The 22,952-nt window shown below is 38.2% G+C and overlaps 2 protein-coding genes across 4 annotated transcripts in view; one reads left to right on the top strand and one right to left on the bottom strand.

Moving 5' to 3' along the window:
• LOC117405656 (olfactory receptor 1468-like) overlaps positions 1-22,952 on the top strand; it is a 291,007-nt gene that overhangs the window by 204,308 nt on the left and 63,747 nt on the right. The window lies entirely within an intron of this gene.
• LOC131738042 (olfactory receptor 52E8-like) lies at positions 1,795-4,196 on the bottom strand. The gene is made up of 2 exons (XM_059031040.1): positions 4,148-4,196; positions 1,795-2,771 (listed from the first exon to the last, which is right to left on the bottom strand). Exons 1-2 carry the CDS (start codon positions 4,186-4,188, stop codon positions 1,817-1,819), a joined length of 996 nt encoding a protein of 331 aa, XP_058887023.1. The 5' UTR covers positions 4,189-4,196; the 3' UTR covers positions 1,795-1,816.

Genomic DNA, 22,952 nt, shown 5'->3' with positions numbered 1-22,952 from the left:
CTGGAGGGTGGTAGGCCAGTGCCAGTTTGGGGGGGGGGGGGGAGGGGGGGGGGGGCTTGATATATTTACATGACTTCATGCACTACAGCCACCAGAGGTGTCACTTTTGTCAGAGTTGTATTTATGCTTTGTTTGAGAAAAAGGATCCTGTTAGCACACGTTTCATTCACACCGCTCACAGGGGAGTAATGCATTTAAAAGGCAATGGATCAACAAGCTCTGCATATTTTTTTTTCACTGTATGTGTTTAAAACTTTTCTTGGAGCTGTCAAGTTCATTTTTGATTAAATGTGTTAATTAACACAAAATAATAGTTTATGTCATCGCTGATAATTTCAAAATGGTATACAGTACTACTTACCATTAAATGAAAACACTATTGAAAACTCAACATATTTTGTGATTTGTTTTTGTAGTTGCCATAATGTTTTCCTGTTGAAATTTGTCCTACTTTCCAAAGTTTTGAATTTTCTTCTATATTATCATTATTACAGCCATATTGAAATGTAGTTCCATTGTTTTCCTATTGTTTTCTAACTTGTTTACAGCAAATACCTGCCAGTGCTTACCCTGGTTATCCAAGTCACAGCCAATCACTGGTACAATAACACTGGTGCTACCAAGTATCTATTCAGTTTCTGTGCTCAGGTTAGATGGTACAGTGTGATTATAGCTAGACCATTGGACATGAAGTGATTAGGTATCAGGAAGAGGTGTATTTGTAATATCTTAAATAACATTTTTAAAAAACAAAGAACCAAAATATAGTCTGTTGTGTCATTCTACCTGATTGGATAGCACTCCTTTAATGCTAATGTTATGTGCATTACTCAGTAGGTGTTGGTCAATCGACCACATTTCACTGAACTGTGTCAGAGGGCTGTGGAGTCTAGGAAAAAAAAGTTTTTTACAATCAAAAGTGTTGTGCAAGCTCATGGTTTAGGGAAGCAAGGCTGATTTCAAGCATCTGAATTGCAGTACTTAATTGCAGTAAATAAATGTGCAAATTTTATATATATATATATATATATATATATATATACACACACACACACACACACACATATATATATATTCAATTGTATTTAAGCCAAATTATAAAAACAAGATATTCAAGGTTGTGCATTAGTGTAAACATTATATACAAATATAAATCATGTCATGAATTATGGTTTATTTAATACATCTCTTTATTGTTTCTGAAATGATAAAACATGCATATTAACCTGTCCATGAATCTGCTTTGAAGGTTTGACTGGAATTACTGTTTTTAACCACGAGACCAACAATGTATTTGCTTTGTACACATGTACTGTACTTGTGTTTAACATGGATATAAACTATTTCAGTTTAACATACATTACATTAAATACAATTATGAAATATTACTTTTTTTTACATCAGAAGCTGGTCTTATACCTGCAGTACATTTGATTCCTTTGATGATACATTTTTCTATATGAAATGTGAAGCTACCCTCAGAAATGGGTGACCCTTAATAAATAAGCATTTCAGTTTATATTAACAAAACCAAGAAGGGTTCAGGAAGAGGTTTACAATGAAGTTGATAAAGTGCATCAGCTCCATTTAACTCACCTGATTCTGTTACTTTCTTGAGTCAATTACAAATTAAATAATCCTGTATGTATAAGCACACATCTTACTAAACTACTCAACTTTCTATCCATTTTACATTGCAATCTTTCATGAAAAATATTTAATATGCTCTATTATTAATTGTGGACAACAATATACAATTTAATGTTTTGATTTCTTATAAATGTAAGGCGATAGTGGCAACTACATCTGGAATCTATTAAGCGTGAATTACTTTGTTTCTGCTGCATATTCTTGTGAATTTTTCCCGGATTTTTTTAAGGTTTAAACCATAAATTATAGGACTGAAAACAGGAGGGACGATCAGAAATTCCAGTGACAGGAGATAGTGTAAAACCTGTGGAATATCACTTGAACCGTATTTACTGTACATTATATCAAAAAACACGGCAATGAAGTAGTTGATCACCATCAACAAATGTGGCAAACAGGTCTGCAAACATTTACTCATTGCTATACTAGATGCCCGGCACACACTGAGTATTTTCATATAGGAAAATAAAATAAAAAGGAAATGTGCAAAGAATATGCATATTATAACATATCCATATCCATTGTTAACAGTAGTCCCTACACAAGATAATTTCACAATTGACCAGTTATCACAATATAGTTTATCAATGTGGGAGCCACATAAGGGCAAGCTGATAGTCAATAGAATAGCAAAACATAAACAAGAGAATGAAAAAATCCAAGAAAACAGTATTAATTTACTAGTGGTCAAAGGTGACATGATAGTATGGTACTCCAGGGGCCTGCATATCGCCACATACCTATCACATGCCATCACTGTTAAATTTGATAATTCACACGTAGAAAAACTGTAGATGACAAATATTTGGAGCAGGCACCCAGAATATGAGATGACATGCGTATCAGACAGAAAATCAAACAGTAGTTTAGGATAGAAACCAGCAGTACCATACAGTGCATTAGCACTCAGATTACAGAGGAAAAAATACATGGGCTCATGAAGTGTCTTTTCAAGAGCTATTATTATAATTAGAGTTAAATTAACAAACATGATAAAGAGATAACCCAGGAGAGTGAAAGAAAAATAGATATATTTATTTGTGATTGATTCATTTAATCCAGAAAGGGTAAACATTGTAACGTAGGATGAGTTCTTTTTCTGCATAGCTTCTTGAAAATACCTGTGAATAAATACATAAAAAACACATTAGTACAAAGACTAAAATGGGGAACATACAGGTGATATAGCTATGCATTTGATTATCACATCATCTAAAGCGATCAGTTAATAATCATTTAAATATGCTATTCCTATTTTGAAAAGGAGATACATTTGTGCTGCAAATAGTGAAATCAGTATATTGTCCTCTTTCCAATTCATGCCCTTTTTAAATGTTGAAGTGTACATGATGAAGTATAGTTGCTACATGGAATACATGTATGGATGCATACCAACATCATTTAAAAGGAGACGTCATCTTTAAATGGTTAGACATTCAACCCTAAACCAAATGCATGTAAAAAGACAGAGACTGTAATATGCAAGTGATTACTCTTTAACAGCTGTGTCTCAACATCAGTCCACTATTTACAACATGTGTCCTATAGTTTACCAAGCTGGGTAATGAACTTCATCAGAAAACAGACCCTGAGGGCTGTCAAGCTTGTTTACATTCCCTAAAGGTAGATTTAAGTGCAGACACACACATCTTGTCAAATCCTAACCCTTCAAGTCATTGTGTAACTACACAGGCAGTCTCCTGCTGCTCTCTGAAGCAGCACTGGGAGCTGTCATCATCTTTACAAGCTCTCCCATAATCTATGCACTCACTCATATAATCTGGGTAAAACTACACACAATTTCTGGGGAAGCAGATCAAAAAAGTAGTTATCGCTTCAAGCACATTATCTGTATTATACAGATTATATCAACTGGAAATTCCTTCTCCATTGGCCAGAGAGCAGCAATGTTTTAGGGGTTAAAGAAGCTTAGAAGCTTAGACTGTTAAAGAACAGAACAGTTCTATGATTAGCTAGCGTTCTTTAAATGACTCACAAGATTAAGCTTTGTGAATTTACTTGATTTTAATCAATACTAATACTAGTATTACAACTATATATATATATATATATATATATATATATATATATATATATATATATATATATATATATATATATAATGTATACACACACACAGCTAGATAGATAGATAGATATAATGAAAAACATGCACAGCTGATGCATTATTAATGCACTATTGCACTATGACTAAATTGTCATCCTAACTTGCATCTTATTTCATATTGTACTTTAGTAATTTAATTTACACTTACTGTAAACTATACTGTATTTAAATATTGACCTTGCATTGTAACCCTGTGCTGCCCTGTAACATCTGTAAGTCGCCTTGGATAAAGGAATCTCCCAAATAAATAAATAAACAGATAATAAAGATACATAGCATCAGGGTACAGGACCCAATAACATGTTTACAATAGCACAATAACAACAGATTAAAGGCACACATACATTAAAATATTATTTTTCAAATTACCTCTCAGAGAGATCCTCAGGAGAAGCTGCTGGTGGAAGCATGCAGTGCTGTGTGGACAGTACTTCTGAGTCTGAAGAAATGTGCTGAGCTTTATATGCTTCCTTTAGAGGGGGGAGGGGGTACTGCCTCTGAAACATCCAGGGGGATGTAGAAGTTTAATGAATAATCCATTGAAAACAAGATCTATTAGCAAGTCAGTGGCTTTGGTTGCATCACCTTTCAGACCCAGAAGGGAATGTTTTATGTTCACAATCCTGCCCTGCAGAGCACAAGGCAACAGCAGCAAGATAGATTACAGGCACCTGAGCACAAGCCTTGCATCACAGAGCTCCTGACCACTGATAAATCAGTCTAGTGTAATGTCTATGCCATGCATGTACAGGCACAATATAGGATAGACTAGTCATTTTGTTGAATGTTTAAACACTTTGTATGAATAATACATTTTTTGATACCTTTGAGTTCTGTGACGTCATTGTGAATAGAAGGTTGTGTGGTCCAGTGGTTAAAGAAAAGGGCATGTAAGCAGGAGGTCTCCACTTCAAATCCCAGCTCAGGCACTGACTCATTGTGTGACCCTGAGTAAGTCACTTAAAATTCTTGTGCTCCGTCTTTCGGGTGAGACGTTGTAAATGACTCTGCAGCTGATGCATAGTTCACACCCCCTAGTCTCTGTAAGTTGCCTTAGATAAAGGCATCTGCTAAATAAACAAATAATAATTGAATAAGTAAAAAAAACGTAAGTATGTTAATATTCATTATATTTTTAATTTCATTCAAATCAAGTTTCTGTAGTACACATTTGTGTCGTTGGAAGTGGTTTCAGGGTTAGACATTGATTCTCATGCAAAGGCATCACAGCTGTAACAGTTACAGGTAGTATGCTCTTGAAAGTTAACATGGACAAGTAAACAAGGAATACAAACAGAAAGCACCAACATACTTACGATAGAACTTCACTAACTCAGATCAAACTTTTTTTTAACTGAGATCAAACTATACGTCAAGGAATCAAGCAGCCTCCACTGAGGACCTATTCCACTGGCTACAGCAGAGACAGACTTACTGTAAGTGGCCATTCTGGGACGATCCAGGGTGATTGTCAGACACAGAGCACAGAGCTGTTTTGTGAGACAGTAGGATGTATGAAGGGAGGTCAGTGGGTTTGTTTCACACCACACTACTACAGATTGAACTGATCTCCTTCCCTATTGTAATGAACCTTTATAAATTAGTGGCTGTACCTTAGTTTGTTAGACTTTATTATTTTATATAATTCACAAGTTCAAAGCACTCTGAATTCTAGTCTACTTCAAACATAGCACATATTTTTTTCTAATATGACCGTGCCCCAATAGGCTTATTGAAAAATACTGTAATGCTCGACTATAAGTGGGTTTTGACAGGTCAGGTATATACATAATAACAAAAACAAAAACATATAACCACTGGGCATTATCAAATCCTTTCTTCATTTTATGTTCTAAATTACGTAAGAACATTAATTACAAAGACATTTTGCTTGCTTTAGAGGCAGGAAAGCCCTTTATCAAATCTCTCATTTGACAGTTTGGCCTGGAAAATCTGCATTCACCAGAAGCAGCCATCACTGGAATGGTGTATCAGCTCATCTGTTTCCATGCATGTCCTGCAGCATTTTCACAGGACTCATACTTGCGAGGTGCCGACATGATGAGCAGCAGCTACAGTGTCAGGGGTGCAAATCGTTTTGAAAATTGGTGCTAAACTGTTTTGAAAGTTTACCACCAGAGAGCCTGTTGGTGCTAAATCAGCCCCATCCCCCTGCTCCTCAATGAGCGTTTCATGTTTTGTGTTACAGTAAATATTTTTAACACAATGTACATCCATAGCAGCCTGTAATGTTATTACATTTCTTTCTTAGAAGAAAAATAATTTGTATTAAGAAACGGTAGATGTAGTTTAATTATTATTATAATTATTATTATTATTATTATTCCATTCAGAAATAATGGATAAAAATAAATAATCAGAGTATTTTACTGGGTAAAAAAATAAAATATAATTAACAAAATGATTAAATGAAACAGTAACTTGTGAATGTAGCTACATTGTCAGATTAGATTTACATTAGCTGCAATAACTGATTTGGTTTTAGCATTTTTTAATCAATAAAATGTGTTTATAAACTAGCAAAGCTTAACCTTTGCGATAAATGAAGAGGCTTGTGAACACTAAACATTATTTTACAATGTATTGTTACCTGTTAAGTCTACTACCTAAACACATCTACTGGCGCCAGAATTTAATGTTGCTGGTGCTATATGAGGTACCCCAATTTTGCACCCCGAGTGTTTTGCGCGCACATAACGAACACATTCAATCTCACGGCAGCTCTAAAGGGTGGGGTCCCTAGGCGGCCGCCTCGCTTGCCGTGCCTTAAGGCCGGCCCTGCATACCTGACTTTGTGAAAAGCATGTTACAGAACAGAAATGTTGAACTAGGCTATGTATGGTCTGAAGTATTCGAATACTTAAATAAATGTGCTCTGTACTTGTACCCGTTTAATCTGTGTCTGGACTCTATAGAGCACTGGATAGTAATGTTTTTAATTATTAAGAATCTGAATACATTACAGTTGGACTAATTAGATTTTTTCTTAATATTTTAATAATTGTTTTGTGTATCACAGACAGACTCATATCATAGATAATGGGGTTTAAAAGAGGGGGGACAATTAGAAATTCCAGTGAGGGGATGACACAAACAACAGTTTCTTAAGGCTGAATCGGCTCTGAATAACGTCTATGAAGATACTAATATAAAAGGTACTGCATGAAATGAAATGTGGGAGACAGGTTTGTAGAGCTTTATTCCTATGAACCTTGGAGCTTTTTTTGCAGACTTTAAGTGTGTTTATCTAAGAGTATAAAATAAAACTAAAAGATATGAAAAATAAATATATTGAAAATAAAGCATATACATTATTAACAGTCGTGCCTGTGCAAGAAAGTCTGACTGCTGCCCAGGTGTGACAATATAGCTTATCAATGATGTTTACACATAAAGGAAGCATCACAGCCAGTACCACTAAAATGATCATCAAACACACAGGGATGATCCAGCCAGCAATCAAATATATTGTTTTGGAATTGTCACAATGGTGTGGTATTGTAAAGGCATGTACGCTGCTACATATCTGTCATGGGCCATAACTGATAAAACTGTCATTTCTATAATAGCATAGAGATTCATAAAATACATTTGAACAAAACAAAATGCATAAGAAATGACCTGGGTGTCGAAGAATATCCACCCAGAATGCAGCAAACAAACTAGCTGTTCCAAAGAGTGCATTCATAAATACATTACAGAGACAGATGTACATAGGCTCATGGAGGCTATTCTCTAGAATTATGAATAAAATAAAACATGAATTAACATTGATTATCAAAAGATACCCTATTAAAGAGACAACAAAAATAGACATATTGATTGTTACCCGTGTGCCCAAAACCTACAAGTATAAACAATTCAATAAAGGATGCATTTTCCATGGCTATTCCAGGTCTTTAATCCTGTTTAAATAGACTGTCTGCTGAAACGTGTCGGGCTGTTTTGTATAGACACTGAACGGACAGGAGTCTGTGTTCCAGTCTCCACCTGTAAATAGACAGTACATATTTATTGTTACCCATGTCCACAAATCTTACATGTGTAAACAATTCAATGCAAGCTGTATTTTCCATTGTTATTCCAGGTTTTATATAATGGATTTCAATGAACACATAGGAACAAAAAAAGTAATGAATAAATTATAAGGTTTACAATAGGGGATGTACCATTTTAAAGCCTCATTTTAAAATAAGAATGAGGTACCAAGTTTGTGCCCCAGTCTCTACCTCTGATCCAGAACAATTTGGAAACAATATGACACTTTTTTGTTTTAAGGTGTCATTATGGACTAAAATATTGTACTGCATTATTTCCACTGGAGCTAAAAACAGAGTGTGTTTCATCAGTCAACAGTGATTGTGTGGTCCTACTGAGTAAAGCCCACTGCACACAGCCTGACTCAAGGCGTCACAACTCATCTCATCTCAACTGGCCTTACAGAGTCTGGATGAAAAAACCAACCCTTAAAACCAAGATTTATGCAGATTTCAGTCGGGATGTCTTCAGATTTGAAGACTGAACATGTTAAATCTTTTTCTGACGCAGTTTCATTCAGATGTGATCAGTCTGTCTGTGTGCGGTGGTTGCCGACCAAGACTGACTGAGACTGATTAGTCATAAGGGTGTCAACCAATAGTGAAGCAGGTTTACGTGACGTAGCTTGTCATGTAACTTGTCATACAAGATGGCGGAATATCGACAGCTTTAGTTCCACAGGTAAAAATACATTAGTCTTGAATTGCTCTGAGTGTCCCAAATTCAAAAATACCAGATAATGTGCACATTTGAATAGTTTTTTTTAGGTGTTTACTAATCAAAGGTAAATAATCAATTTACCTTTTTATTATCAATCAACTACTGACAGCCTATAATTTCTTACTGCACTAAAACAGAAGTAACCGGTGTGTCGATCTCCAATAGGTCACAAATCAAAAAGCCCCTAGATCCACACGCTGAGAAAAAAACGCCAAAGTCAAATAAAAATCAACAGGTTGGATTTTATTTACCACAGGCTAAAGTGTAGTAGACAAACTATACAAAAAGGCAAACACTGCCTGAAACGTTTGCATGGTGTAAATGGTCAATAGCTAAATTATTAGGCTAAGCGCTTCTTTTGGTTGCCTCGCTGCGCTGTCTCCACCGTCTAATCAGCATACGATGCCATGCATAATATGAGGGTCGCTATGATGGGCTAAGTTAATACAAAAATGTGTACAGGACAGTACATTTGCATACATAGAAATCACTGGTATTTAGTTGTGGTCAGTAATTCAGTCTTAGTGTGCGACACCCAGTCGGGAAAAACTGAACTGTGACGTCAAACCAAAACTGAGCAAAACTGATCACAGAATCTGCGCAAACTCATTTTATATTATACCACGAATTCATATTATCATGAGTAGCCTATAAGCCAAATGTATACTGTCAGTTTTTTTATTTCAGTTAGTCAGTGGTGCAGTGCTAAATTGTGCACAATTACAAACCACCTGCACGTTAATAGAATAGGTGTGTTTCCTATTCCTGTACAGATGCTCAGAATGAGCTGGACGGATTAGCAGCACATGTGTGCAGTCTATTGCTCCCAACACGTTGGGGAAACCAGAAATGTCATTTCAAGGCTTGTAAGTACATTCTGCTTTTAGGGAAAAAATAGGTATTTGGTTGTTAGCCTCAAAAATACATTGAGCACAACTGGCAACACACGAGAACAAGCAGACTGGGAAATGACAGCAACAATTGCAACTGTTTAAAATCTGTTCGTTTAATACTTTTATCAAGTAGAAGCAGCGCTACAGTAGCTGTGCACAGTGCAGCGTCAATGCCTTGCATTTGGTTACTACAGCAATGGGGTCAAACAAATACCGGCTTCATGATTGGTGATTTTCCTCATACTGTATAATGGCATTTCTACATACTACTAAAGTACAGTGTGTATAAAGAGAAAAACAAAAGCTTCAGTTTTGTCATTTCAGGTTTACGTTTCTTCCGTGTGTAACATTTTGGGATTAGAGGCAGCAAAATGAGCTATGGAAATTACACGGTCATTTTAATTGATGTGTCAACATAAGTTTGAAAGGTTTACAAAACTCGAAAATGTTGCTGAATTTGTCATTTAAGGTTGTTTTTAAAAAATCTGTTTTGTCTGCTTGTTCCTTTTTTTGCAGCTAACAGAGACCATTTTAAACGTTTAAAGATGGTTTCAATAGGGAATCGAGTTACAATGTACATTTTTAAAGAGTTGACTCAGTAGCTAGCCTTGGTTTTTGGGTGATGTTCTTGATGAACTATCAATGATAAGACATTTTAGGCAACTTACATATAGAATATAATGTAAACAGATTTTTATATATATATATATATATATATATATATATATATATATATATATATATATATATATATATATATATATATATAAAATGTTGGTATTGTCATTAGTGAATTACTTTTAAAAATAGCGTGAATTTTCCGGGCCCCTATATGATTGATGTCAGGGGCGCAACTAGTGTTTTCCATGGGGGGTTCAAGAGGTGATTTTGGGCCCCCTGACGAAGTACTGAAATAATATCAGAAGATATTGATGAATTTAACGAGAACATAATAAAGGGACTTAATATGGCAGCAAAAATAATCTATTCTAATAAAGAAAAAAAATAAAAGAAAAAAATAGCAGTTCCATGGTGGAATAATAAATGTGATGAAGTTATAAAACAAAGAAAAAAGCATTAATGAAAGAAAAAAATGAATAAGGAAACACTGATACAATATAATAAATCTAAAACAATGGCATAAAGAGAAATCAGAAGTAGAAAAAGGCAGTACTGGCAAGAATATTGTTAAAAAATAATGGCAGATAAGAAATTAAGAGAGACGAGATCAATTTAAGAATATTGCAGGTAAAGGGAGGAAAAAGAAAGTTCTATCATGTCTCGAAAAAGATTTATTGGGAATAAGATTTGAAAAAATTAATAGTAATACAAATTATGCTTTAGAATTTTTGGCACAAATAGAGGAGTTTCATGAAGAAGAAGTAAATATTAATTATAATACAATATTTTCCTATAAAGAATTAACAGAGGCTATTAAACAAGGGAAAACTACAAGTCCAGGAGAGGACAATATTTAGTTTAAATTCTTTGAGTATATGCCACAGGAAAGTTTAGAGAGTTTGTTAAAATTGTATAATACAATATGGAAAAAAGGGTGTGTACCAAAAAAATGGAAAAAGGCAATAATAGTACTGGTGCTAAAACAGAAATGGTAGAGGCAATATTCATAGACATTGCGAAAGCGTAAGACATGGTATGGAAAAACTGATTGTTGTATAAATGATATAAAATAGGATTGAAAGGGAACATGTTTTGGTGGATAAGAGATTTTAAAGAAAACAGAACTTTTAAGGTTAAAGTACACAATGCAAATTGTAGAATATCTCAGATGTAGAAATAAACCCCATAAGGTATTATAATAAGCCCAATGTTATTTACCGTAATGATAAATGATGTAGTAGAGGAAATACCTGGAAGTGGAAGTAAAATGTTTTTTTTTGTTTGTTTGCTTTTGCTGAAGGGTAATATGGATGAGAAGTAAAAAAAAATAGGTGGTAAAAGATAAACTACAGGAGACTGGATAAATTAGAGTTATGGGCAAAAAAAGTGGGGATTTAAAATGTTATTAGATAAAACTGAAAGCATACTTTTTTCTAAACAAATCAAAGTAAAGAAATTAAATATAAAATGTGGACAACATATAATAAAGAAGTGGGTGAGGCCAGATATTTTGGGGATTACTTAGAGGATGTGGTATAAACATATCAATTATAACTAAACTTGCTACTTTTTGATATTAATCTGTAAAGCTTGTTAAACATCGAATTCCCCAAAATTCGGCTGGAATACATTTATATAGGATAAACGTTGGTAAAACCACTCGCTATTTTTAATTTTCTTACCAAAAATAATTATTTAGAAATCATCTCTAGTTTGTGTAGTTTTTATCCTTACTGTACTGTCTGATTGAATCTGCTGACCCCAATTATTACCGGTACTGGACTTGTACGCAGATAAAAGCATGTTAATTGAATACTCCAGTGTCTTCCTTATTTAATATTAGTGTTCTTATAAAGTAAGTACACAACAGCTTGCGATGAGGATTTTGTTCGAGCATGTGCAAGCTTAAAAAAAAAACTGAGAAAGATAGACAACCAAACTCCTGGTCTCCACCTCACCCAGAGTGAAGGCTTTTATAAAGAGGGGGTCTTCCGATGGGCATACGTCCGAGAGGTGCCCATGCTCCAGGCATGCAAGGCACCACAGAGCCCCTTCAGCTTTCAAATGCCGCTGATGTTTATGCCACCTCTCCATGTATTCATCCACTTTTAAAAAAAAATATGTCCCACTTCCCCAATTTGAAAAGTCCAATTGTATTTTTAGGCTCACTGCTACCACCCCTGCGCTGACTCGGGAGCGGTGAAGACAAACACATGCTGTCCTCCGAAGCGTGTGCCGCCAGCCAACCACTTTTTTTTACTCTACAGGCGCGCCATGCAGCCAACCCAGATCTACAGCATCAGAGAACAAGGCAGTTCTGGGCAGCTTAAAGGCAAGCCCGCATGCAACCGGCCAGTCTACACCCTGGCCGACCTAAGCCAGGGTGTCAGTTGTGCACCGCCCCCTGGGAACTCCCGTCCACGGTCGGCAGTGGAATAGCCTGGACTCGAATCGCCGACCTCCCGGCTATAGGGCACATCCTGCACTCCACACAGAGTGCCCATTTCTGACAACATATGTCAAAGATAGGCTTGGTGGTGACGTCACAGATCAGGAAATACAGGCACACACAAGGACTCTGGGGGTGAGTCGCTAATGCGCTCATATTTATTTGTTAAATAAAACGTTTAAACAAAACAAAACACTTAACATAAACAAAAAGGCACGGTGGCCAAAACAAACAAACTGATACAAAACATAAGTAATGTACTGGTTTATAGCCAGCACAAGTAGCAATTGTTCCCTTTCAATTTGAAGATGACCACCAACATTATTTTTGCGATATGCCTGCCATAGGTAGGTATTCACTGAGCATTTTATGTCAGAGCTGCCGATATTCTCCTCCGTGGGGTGACGTCCTCATTCCCGCCTACCAACGGATTAAACAGTCAATCCGCAGTGACCATTTTCTCTTTTGCCGCTCACTTAAGGTAAGGTAAAGAGTGTGTTTTGACTGCAGTTCCCTTGAATTCGTGCCGAGAGCTGGCTTGCCGCTTTAATTTTGAGCTGCTTTCTTGCTCCTTTCTTTCACAGCCTGCCTCGCTTGTGTTGCAAGCTGTCTGTATACAACTGTCTGTCATGTGTGAGCGACTGCCTGTGCAGTATTTGATTAAGTGTGCAAATATCTCAATTTACTGGTATATCGGTATTACCACGTACCCCTAACAAATAACCAGGAAGCAATATTTATCAATATATAAAAGATGTAGGTTGTTAACTGTGCATTTTTTTCAATAAAAAGTGCAATTGTAAAGCAGCTGCTTCTATCAAAATTACATCTTGTTGAAGTAATGATGATTAATTTAGCTGCACCAAGAATCAAAAAGTAATGTTTTAACCTAGCCACTAAATAAAAATATATAAAATATGTAGGAAGACCGTATACACATATATACATTTCACATAGGCTCCGACTCTGTGGAGGATAGATCAGCCCAAACGACGTAACAGTGAGTCCAAGACCGCACCGACATCACCACGATGGACATTACAGCGCCGACCATTACAGCAACTGCCAATAACTGCGCCACAACATCACCGTGCCGAGCTACATTCAATTCCCAGAAGACTCTGCGTTGTTCACAAACGTGTCACTTACCAGGAACCCCCTGCCCCCTCAGTGTGCAGGTTTTAATATGACCTAGCAGTGTCAGTAAGATTCGTATTGCACAATTGCAAAGCAGTTGCATAGCAGGTTTGATGAAGATCTCTTATAGATCGAAACGTTGATCTTGGGTATAATAAAAAATATAAACACCTTGGAGCATAATATATAAGTGTACTATGTTTATTTAACTTTAAAATCTTTCTAGCCTGCACCTTGAAAGACTTTGGATGTGCGTATGTTTTCTCTTTGTTTACTACCAGCACACCATCCCATTTCTCAGAGCGTCCATTTCTCAAGGAAGAAATGCACAGTGGTTGTTTTTTCCGCTATTTTGGCCCCAAAACTGCCTTTGTGTTTCTTTTGTCCGCCGCTACCACAATATGTATAAACGTTTGTTTGCCCGTTTGGCAGGGCACCTAAAGTTGCCGGAGAATAGATTTATACTGTGTGTGTGCGTATACAGTGGTTGTCCACAAACCCTAATTTATGGAAGTGTAACACCCTAAAATTAATGTTGAATACATGTATATAGTACATTCCTATAAACACCCCTATTTATTTATGGTAAATATATGTAAATGGTACAGTCCTAAAATCCCCTTATTCTTCTGTTTTCTAATATAAAAAAATAAAAAAAGTTCCAAAACAAAACCGTCAGTTCAGCTTGTTACAGTTAAGTACTGTTCTGTCTGTGTTGGGCTCTTGTAGCCCTGAATAAATATATTTTCAAAGAAACAAGAAATCACCGTTTAATGTGTGTAACTGAAACATACATTGGGATACTTTTGATAAACATCTGTGGATATTAGCGGATGTAAATATCTCTGTGATGTATTTGTAAGGGTCTTTTAATATACCCTTTTATTAGAAATAGTGTACAGACCCTGATTAGCAGTAGTAATAGAAAAAAATGTATAATACCAATAATAATAATAATAATAATAATAATAATAATAATAATAATAATAATAATAATAATAATAATAATAATAAATAATAATAATAATAATAAAAACTACATGCCAAGGAAGTACATAAAGGGGAATTATCTGACTACATTTTAATTTCAAACAACAAAAGCGAGCTCGCTCTGGATAAAAGCGTCATGCTAGAAAGAAAATAGTGGGTTCAGTAGGGATATGACAGGGCAAAGAAGCAAGGACAACAATATAAAGTTAAACCCTTTATTTAAAAAACAAATCAGTACAAAATATACATTTAAAAAAAATCTGTCCTTGTATCGGTCCCCAATCCAGAATGTCCTGTGGAGGAGTAATCATATATATATATATATATATATATATATATATATATATATATATATATATATATATATATATATATCCCTTCCATCTGGCTGCTAAAATGATGGCGTAATCAACTCATAACGAAACCTATGCAGGTGACCCCTATCGGTTATAAGTGGCTTACCTTCAGGCGACCGTAGCCCCGGCTAGGAATACCTCACACCAACATTGAATACGTCATTGGAAAGCACGTAGGTGGCTTTTACATTGCCTGAGTAATATGCACTTAAAGTTCGGTGCGCCAGCGCATCAAAACGAATGGGACTGAGTTTAAGGAGTTTTAAGCTTTGCGGTCAAAAGGTAACCCTAGAAACCATCAGTGCCTAGCAACAGCTCCTTCATGCCCCTATAGGGGAGCAATATTGAACACCTCTGAAGAGTTCATTCTAAGTACTGGACTATTCTAATGTTTTACATTTTAACAAACTATGGAAAATGCAAATGCAACTACATTTTCAAGAAACATATGTCACCATGTGTACATGTGTCCACTTTTTAGGTGGTTCAAGTAAAATGTCTTTATCAAAACATATTCAGATGCAACACTCTCTGCATGCATTCATTCATTCGTTCATACATTCATACAAATAGCTCTTTTGCACCTTTTAAAAAGGTATTGTTTTTACACTATTTCTCTAAAACAAAAACAATGTACCTTAGAAGGTAGCACCGAATACCATACTGTTAAAAACTGAAAGAACTTCATACAAAGGGAGTCATTTGTCTAGAATTGATTTTTAAGCAAATCATTTTATCTGTTTTATGTTTGTTTTTTCAAGTTAAGCTGCTCACATTCTAGAGAACATAGTTCTCATAGTTCGCAGCATTACTTCATTGTACTTAAAAGTACTGCATTACATTAAAGTGAAATCTAGACTATATCTCCCTTATTGGCAGAATCGCAAAATGAATTGCAGAAAACTGCTGAAAACTGTAACGAAGTGCAACATCTATCATAAATTATTATATTTAGATTTGTAATGAACCCGATGTACAATACCGGAGCTTCAGCAAATTGTGATTATGGCCTGCTCCTTCTCCAGCCTTGCCCCTCAGTGGTGGAATGACCTACCTACGGGTATCAGGAATTTTAAAAGAGAAAAATACAACAATCGTATGCAAGCGTTCTCAAGCTTTACAACGCTTCACTGTTTCATTAATGTCAGACCCAGTGATGCATCCTTCTTTTTTTATAACAACAACAAAAAAGAAATGACCACTTCTTCTTCTTCTTATTGTTAGTCGTAGTATCAGTAGAGTTTCCAGAAGGTATCTTTACGATAGAGTGAACTGGGTTGCTTATAATGTATAATGAACATAGTCCTGTACGCAATAACTGTAAATTCTCTCCTTTGTTTTTGACTCCATCTTCGCTGTCCAAAGCTTCCTGGACAAAACATGTTGGTGTTCAGTAGAGTGTTTTCTATTTCTTATGACACAAATAATAATATTTCTGGTTGATTATTATAATGTTAATCTTTATGATAAAAAAATATAAATGAATATTCATTTACCTGTCTTGAATAGGTTTAGGTGTAGAAACCAGAAAGGCAGGTGCTCAGTAATGGTCATACAATCTGACTGGGCTTTATATACCTTATGTTAGGCCCTGTCCACACTACATAACCGATCTCGAGAACCGTACTCGAAACCGTTCTAATTAATCCAGCTCAAAGCATCCACACTGAAGTACCGTTTCATGTTTAGTCAGGCTTATAATGCGTCCACACACCATTAGAATAGTTCAGTTACAATTCCCAGCAGCGCAACGAACCGTGGAAATTAATACGATAGTATCCCACCATGCACTGTATTTTATTTTAAAATAATATGTTATGCCCCATATTAACAGAGGTGCATATTGCTAAAAAGAAATATAACAAGTATTGTGGAAAAAGTAAATCCGAACACACACACAAGTAGGTTTTATTTTAATTTTTAAAGTCCCTTTAAACAAATTGAGCTGATTCTGTTTTATAATTAAACTCAGAAAAAGCTGTTAATTACAAAACAATCTTTGTTTTTACCTTCATATCTTGCCTGAGCCTAATTCTGGTCCTCTTAATTTTATTTCAAACAGAGCTGACAAATTACGTGATTTGTTCATCCCTGATCCTACTTTTAACTCGCATTTCATTTTTGCAGTCGCCTAATTTAACGTTGTGTTTTTGTTATTTTCCCCACTAGTTCAACAGGGATGTCCTGACAGATTTTTTGAAGCATAAAAATGAATACCTAGTTGGAGTGTACACGATAGCAAGTCCTTCAGGCACCTGCTCTGAGTATTTTGCCAAACATACCACAAAGCATTTTGGGATATTGGAGGATACACAACAGAAATGTAGTTTGGTATTACAGCGTCCACACTTCTGATAAACCGCACTACCTGATGTGATCTAATTAGAACCGGACTCAAGACTACCTCCTGAGGTGGTCTCGAGTACGGTATTAAATGCTGCGTAGTGTGGACGCTAACCGTATTTAGCACTTTTAAACCGGATTAAATGCAACTAATATGGTTTAAAGGCATAGTGTGGACAGGGCCTTAGATGCTGGATTACAGTCTGAAGAGATGTTTCAGCCTCTTGATACTTCCCCTAATGATCAAAATCCCAGGACAGAGAACAACAATGGGAATGTAACACAGTCTCAAAGCGACTTAATTAAGTCTCTATAGACAGCACACGTCTCTATAGGGGCACCTGCGTCTCAAATTAACCAAGTGTAGGAATGTTTATTTGAAACACAGTCACAGCTGATACCTTTAAGAAGAGTCAACTGCAACCGATGACAGAGAAGGAGCGAGCGAGAGAGAGAGAACGCATTTTTCAAACTGTTCCATGTTATATATATTTCTTATATTTTAAAATAAGCAATACATAATACCGCTGTACGAACTCTGATGTGGACCGTACCTTCATTAACTTTAGAACAACTCTGAACAATACAGATTTACATGAAGAAAAAAATGCATGCACATATATTTGCTGTATCATATTTCATTACTGAAAGTAATTTATTGCAAAGTATTTTACATTTGAATATGCACGTAATTATTTGCTGCATGGGTAATTTCGGAATTTGCCTATGTTTTAAACCTCATACAAGAAGAAAATATTCTCTTAAAAACAAATCATCTGGAATACATTATTGCATTATTTAAGGAAGCAGTCTGTTGGGGGATTCTGGTAAGATGTTATTTGCAGCAAAGCCTCAGGTCACCCAGAGGAGCTGTGGGGCCTGGGAACATCCAGGTTATCGTGCGTGCCTGGGGAGATTGCCAGCGGCTTGACCTGCCCTGCGCCGGAGCCCGGGGAGGGAGTAGCGCGCGCGGCCACTTGCCGAGACTCGCGTTCTCAGTGGGAGCGCTGCAGGATCTCCTCTACTACTGGCCCAAAGGTATGCCCCGGGGATATCGGCGCATCCAACAACGCCGTCTTATCCACATCGGAGACCCTCGTCTGTGACAGCCATAGCTCATGTGAGCCACCATCAGGCTTGCCAGACTCCGGCCTAGGGCTTGCCCTTGAAGGTCGGAGATCTGGAGCAGCATGTCTGAAAGGAGGTGTAACTCGGAAGCCACTGGCTCAGGGAGCGGGGCTTCCTATAGTATGTCATCCATATAGGCGGTCAGAATACTCGACATATTCGCTAGGCGAGATACATGTGCTTCCGCTGCGTAAGCCAACTTCAAGTGCGTCTCCGTGACCCTGCATTGTGGGTTCAGACACGCAGGGTCCTTGGGCAAGCCCCCCACTAGCAGAGCCTTGACCAACACCGTAATGTTGGAGTCCACTGGGAGAAAACCGGCCAGGCCCAGCTTGTCCGCGCCCTCTAAGGAAGCGAGCGGGGCCGCTTGTTTCAGCACACTGGGCGCTGAGGCCAGACGATCCCAGGAGGAGCGTACCTCCTCCATGAAATCCCTGAACGCTGGGAAGGGCTGAGGGCGGGGAGCCACAACCTGCATCCTGAACACGGATGGTTCAGCCGCTGTTGCCCAAGGGACCTGCAAAAAGTTTGCAGCATGTCCCATCAGGGCCGACATGGAGCTCGAAAATGGGGGTGCACTGAGGGAGACGGGCTGGTACTGGGACGGACGCTGGCGGAGCCGCGGTTGGAGCGGCGGCAGCCTTCAGGTCCATGATGTCCCTCGCCTGCCTCGAGCGCTTCACCCGCTTCGCCGTCTGTGGAGATGGGGAGCGGCTGCGAGAGGGTGCCTGCTGAGCCTGTGCGCATGGGATACCCTGCGAGGGGCTCTGAGAGAGTTAGAGGAGGGGTGGAACCGGGGCTCCTAAGGCCTCAGACAGCTCGGTCACAGGGGACAAACATTCTGTCCCCATGGCCCTGTCCAGCCTTTTGCGAAGCACCCGGGGCAGAAAAGCTGCACAGATGTCGCAGAACGTCTCGTACCCTAGGGCTGAAGTGGCGTGCTGGACACCCAAGCACCGCATACACAATGTATGCCTATGCTCCTGGGGCATGTTCACCCTCCAGGACGTGTAAACATGGAACCAAGACATGCTAGCTGTATAATCTGGGCACTGCACACTGTCTTGCACTGAGCGCCTAAGCACTGTGTGCACTGAGGTACCAAAGCACCGAGGGTGGCGCACATATCAATCTCTGTGCGCTGAGTGCACCGAGTACCATGTGCAACGAGCGCACCGAATGCCGTGTGCACCGAGCACAAAAGCACTATGCGCACCAAGACACCGCAGCAACATGCATACTGAGTGCACCTGGTACCGTGCACACTGAGTGCAACAAGCACCGAGTGCACCACGTGCACCGAGGCACCAAAGCAGCGTGAGCACCGAGGCACCAAGTGCACCGAATGCACCGAGTACCATGCGCATCGAGCTCTGTGTGCAACCCTTCCAAATAGCCTATTGGAGGTGGCGTCTAATTATAGATTTGGAGACTTGGTGACCCCAAGATGCAACCAAGTTCTGTAATTCTACAACTGTGGCCCTTGGATTTCCCTTTGCCTCCCAAACCGTCTGCCTCACTGTGTGTGGGGGTAAGATACACTTGCATCCTCTACCAGGCAAGTTTACCAGTGTTCCAGTGGTTTTGAACTTTTTAATTATTGCCCTAATAGTGGTAAGTGGTATATTTAGTTTTTTAGCTATTGTTTTGTACCCATTGCCTGATTTATGATGGTCAACAACCATTTGTCTCTTTTCATTTGTGAGTTCTTTGTCTTTCCCCATGGTGATGGATGACAAATGGATTTCATATGCGTGTTACCTCATTTTTATACCCCAGTGAAACAGGAAGCCATGGAAGGCCACAATACAGTTCCTTAAGACTGAGATGAACTTTAAGAAGTAGAATGTTAATGCAGAGTTAATTTTGTTTGATTTTATTTATAAGAATCTTTAGGGGTGCCAATAATTCAGACACCTATCTTTTTGAGAAAAAAATGTATTACTTCTTAATAAAAAACAACACAACCCACAGTCCCCAGTGTTGATTAAGAAGGCGGGGTTAGAGGATTTAAAAGGAAGCGGGGCAGAACAATAGTAGAGCGTTGGTGGGGAACTCTACCCGGTTGGCCTGCATGTTCAAACTTCCAAAGAGTATTCTGGTGCTGACGGAAATTTAGTAAGTGCGTTACGTTTGAATTATAGCGATTTTGGAAAAGTCTAGCATAGAGCGTTTTTCCTCTTGGTGAGGCAGACTTTTGTTTTTGAACTGTTTGGTTTTGTTAGATAATTTTTGGATTAAAATATAGTACGGTGTTCACACTGTTTGGTTTCCAGCTGCAGGAGCAGCGATACATTGACCAAGTGTGTTGTTTATAAGAGCGGGACTTGTTAAAACATTATGTGTTCTCCAGCTGCAGGAGCAGCATTACTTTGACTGAGTGTATTGTTTATATGAACAGGACTCGCTACAAATATTACGTGTTCTCCAGCTGCAGGAGCAGCAATTACTTTGACCAAGTTTGTTGCGGGACGTTTTAAAAAAAATACTGCACGGTTTACAGCTGCTGGTGCAGCGAGTGCACATCAAGGAACAATTTACAGAACCAGGTCCGGCTCATACAGGGTGGATTACAGGCTGCCGGAGTAACGGTACAGCCCTAAGAAGGAGGGGTAGACATTTGGAAGAAAACCACCAAGCACAGAATCTGGGTTTGAGAACAATCTTTATTATTGCTGGTTCCTTCTGGCCTGCTCCTTGCTGTCTTCCAGGCAGCCTAGGATAGAGGATGTGCTGTTCTTATGTTACAGGAGATAACCACCAAAGGGAGCCCAACCTATACTCACCTGTGTTCCAGGCTCACTCCACCAGAGAGAGCCCAACCGATACTCACCTGTGTTCCAGGCTCACTCCACCAGAGAGAGCCCAACCGATACTCACCTGTGTTCCAGGCTTGCTCCACCAGAGGGAGCCCAACCGATACTCACTCCACCAGGGGGAGCCCAACCTATACTCACCTGTGTTCCAGGCTCACTCCACCAGAGAGAGCCCAACCGATACTCACCTGTGTTCCAGGCTCACTCCACCAGAGAGAGCCCAACCGATACTCACCTGTGTTCCAGGCTTGCTCCACCAGAGGGAGCCCAACCGATACTCACTCCACCAGGGGGAGCCCAACCTATACTCACCTGTGTTCCAGGCTCACTCCACCAGAGGGAGCCCAACCGATACACACCTGCGTTTCTGGCTCACTCCACCAGAGGGAGTCCAATCGATACTTACCTGTGGTCCTGGCTCACCCCACCAGAGGGAGTCCAACTTACGCTCGCCATAGCATAGAGAGGGGAGAAGAAGTGAGATAGTTAGTGGCCCGTACAGGGCAAATGAATGCAAGAGAATACATGTCTTGTTGTAAATATTGTAAATAAAAGTATTCACCTGAATTACTGAAGTGTTCACTCCAGTCTGTAGAGAAAAATACCGGTGCCCAGCAACACCACACTACCAATCTTTTACTATATATATATATATATATATATATATATATATATATATATATATATATATATATATATATAAAATAATTCCTCTACAGGAAAATATACTTGAACTTTGACCCATTCGACTCCTCAAGACCATCACTTTCAATTGAAACACAAAATGTCTCGTTTTCAATCACTCGACAACACCCACAGTACAGAAATGTTCATTAATGATCAACAAACTGAGAATATGTTAAAAAAATAAAAAAAAAATAAAAACATTATATAAAGCTGGTACATTCGTATCTCAAAGAAACTTGAGAGGAACGGAAAATTAAAACAAGGTAAAGGCAATCATCCAAATAAAGCTGAAGCACTAACGGATAAAAACATAGAACGTCTGTACAGCACTGAAACACTATGTTTAAAAAAACCAAACTGTACTGCTGAACCTCGTCTTCTTTAATATTAGCATCACAAGGGTATCCATGTATTATAAAAAAAAAAACAGATGGGCCTCTTCAGTGAGTTACAGGAAAACAATTCCATCTCAGGTTTCTGTGACAGTTTATAAATTACTCGATCTTTGGTCTCGTAATTTATGATGTCACAGAAACCCTGTAACTCACTGAAGCCCATCTATTATAAATATATATATGCAGTGCCTTGCGAAAGTATTCGGCCCCCTTGAACTTTGCGACCTTTTGCCACATTTCAGGCTTCAAACATAAAGATATGAAACTGTAATTTTTTGTGAAGAATCAACAACAAGTGGGACACAATCATGAAGTGGAACGAAATTTATTGGATATTTCAAACTTTTTTAACAAATAAAAAACTGAAAAATTGGGCGTGCAAAATTATTCAGCCCCCTTAAGTTATTACTTTGTAGCGCCACCTTTTGCTGCGATTACAGCTGTAAGTCGCTTGGGGTATGTCTCTATCAGTTTTGCACATCGAGAGACTGAAATTTTTGCCCATTCCTCCTTGCAAAACAGCTCGAGCTCAGTGAGGTTGGATGGAGAGCATTTGTGAACAGCAGTTTTCAGTTCTTTC

The sequence above is a fragment of the Acipenser ruthenus genome, chromosome 9, assembly GCF_902713425.1.
Source record: "Acipenser ruthenus chromosome 9, fAciRut3.2 maternal haplotype, whole genome shotgun sequence".
NCBI classification, from domain to species: domain Eukaryota; kingdom Metazoa; phylum Chordata; class Actinopteri; order Acipenseriformes; family Acipenseridae; genus Acipenser; species Acipenser ruthenus.
Note: the sequence above shows the minus strand (reverse complement) of the source record. Positions and strands in the feature narration are given on the sequence as shown.

Coding starts and splice junctions, on each gene's coding strand:
- LOC131738042 (XM_059031040.1), bottom strand. CDS start 4,188: ATGCTTCCACCAGCAGCTTCTCCTGAGGATCTCTCTGAGAG. Junction 2,772..4,147: donor CCTGAGGATCTCTCTGAGAG/GTAATTTGAAAA, acceptor ATTTATTCACAG/GTATTTTCAAGAAGCTATGC.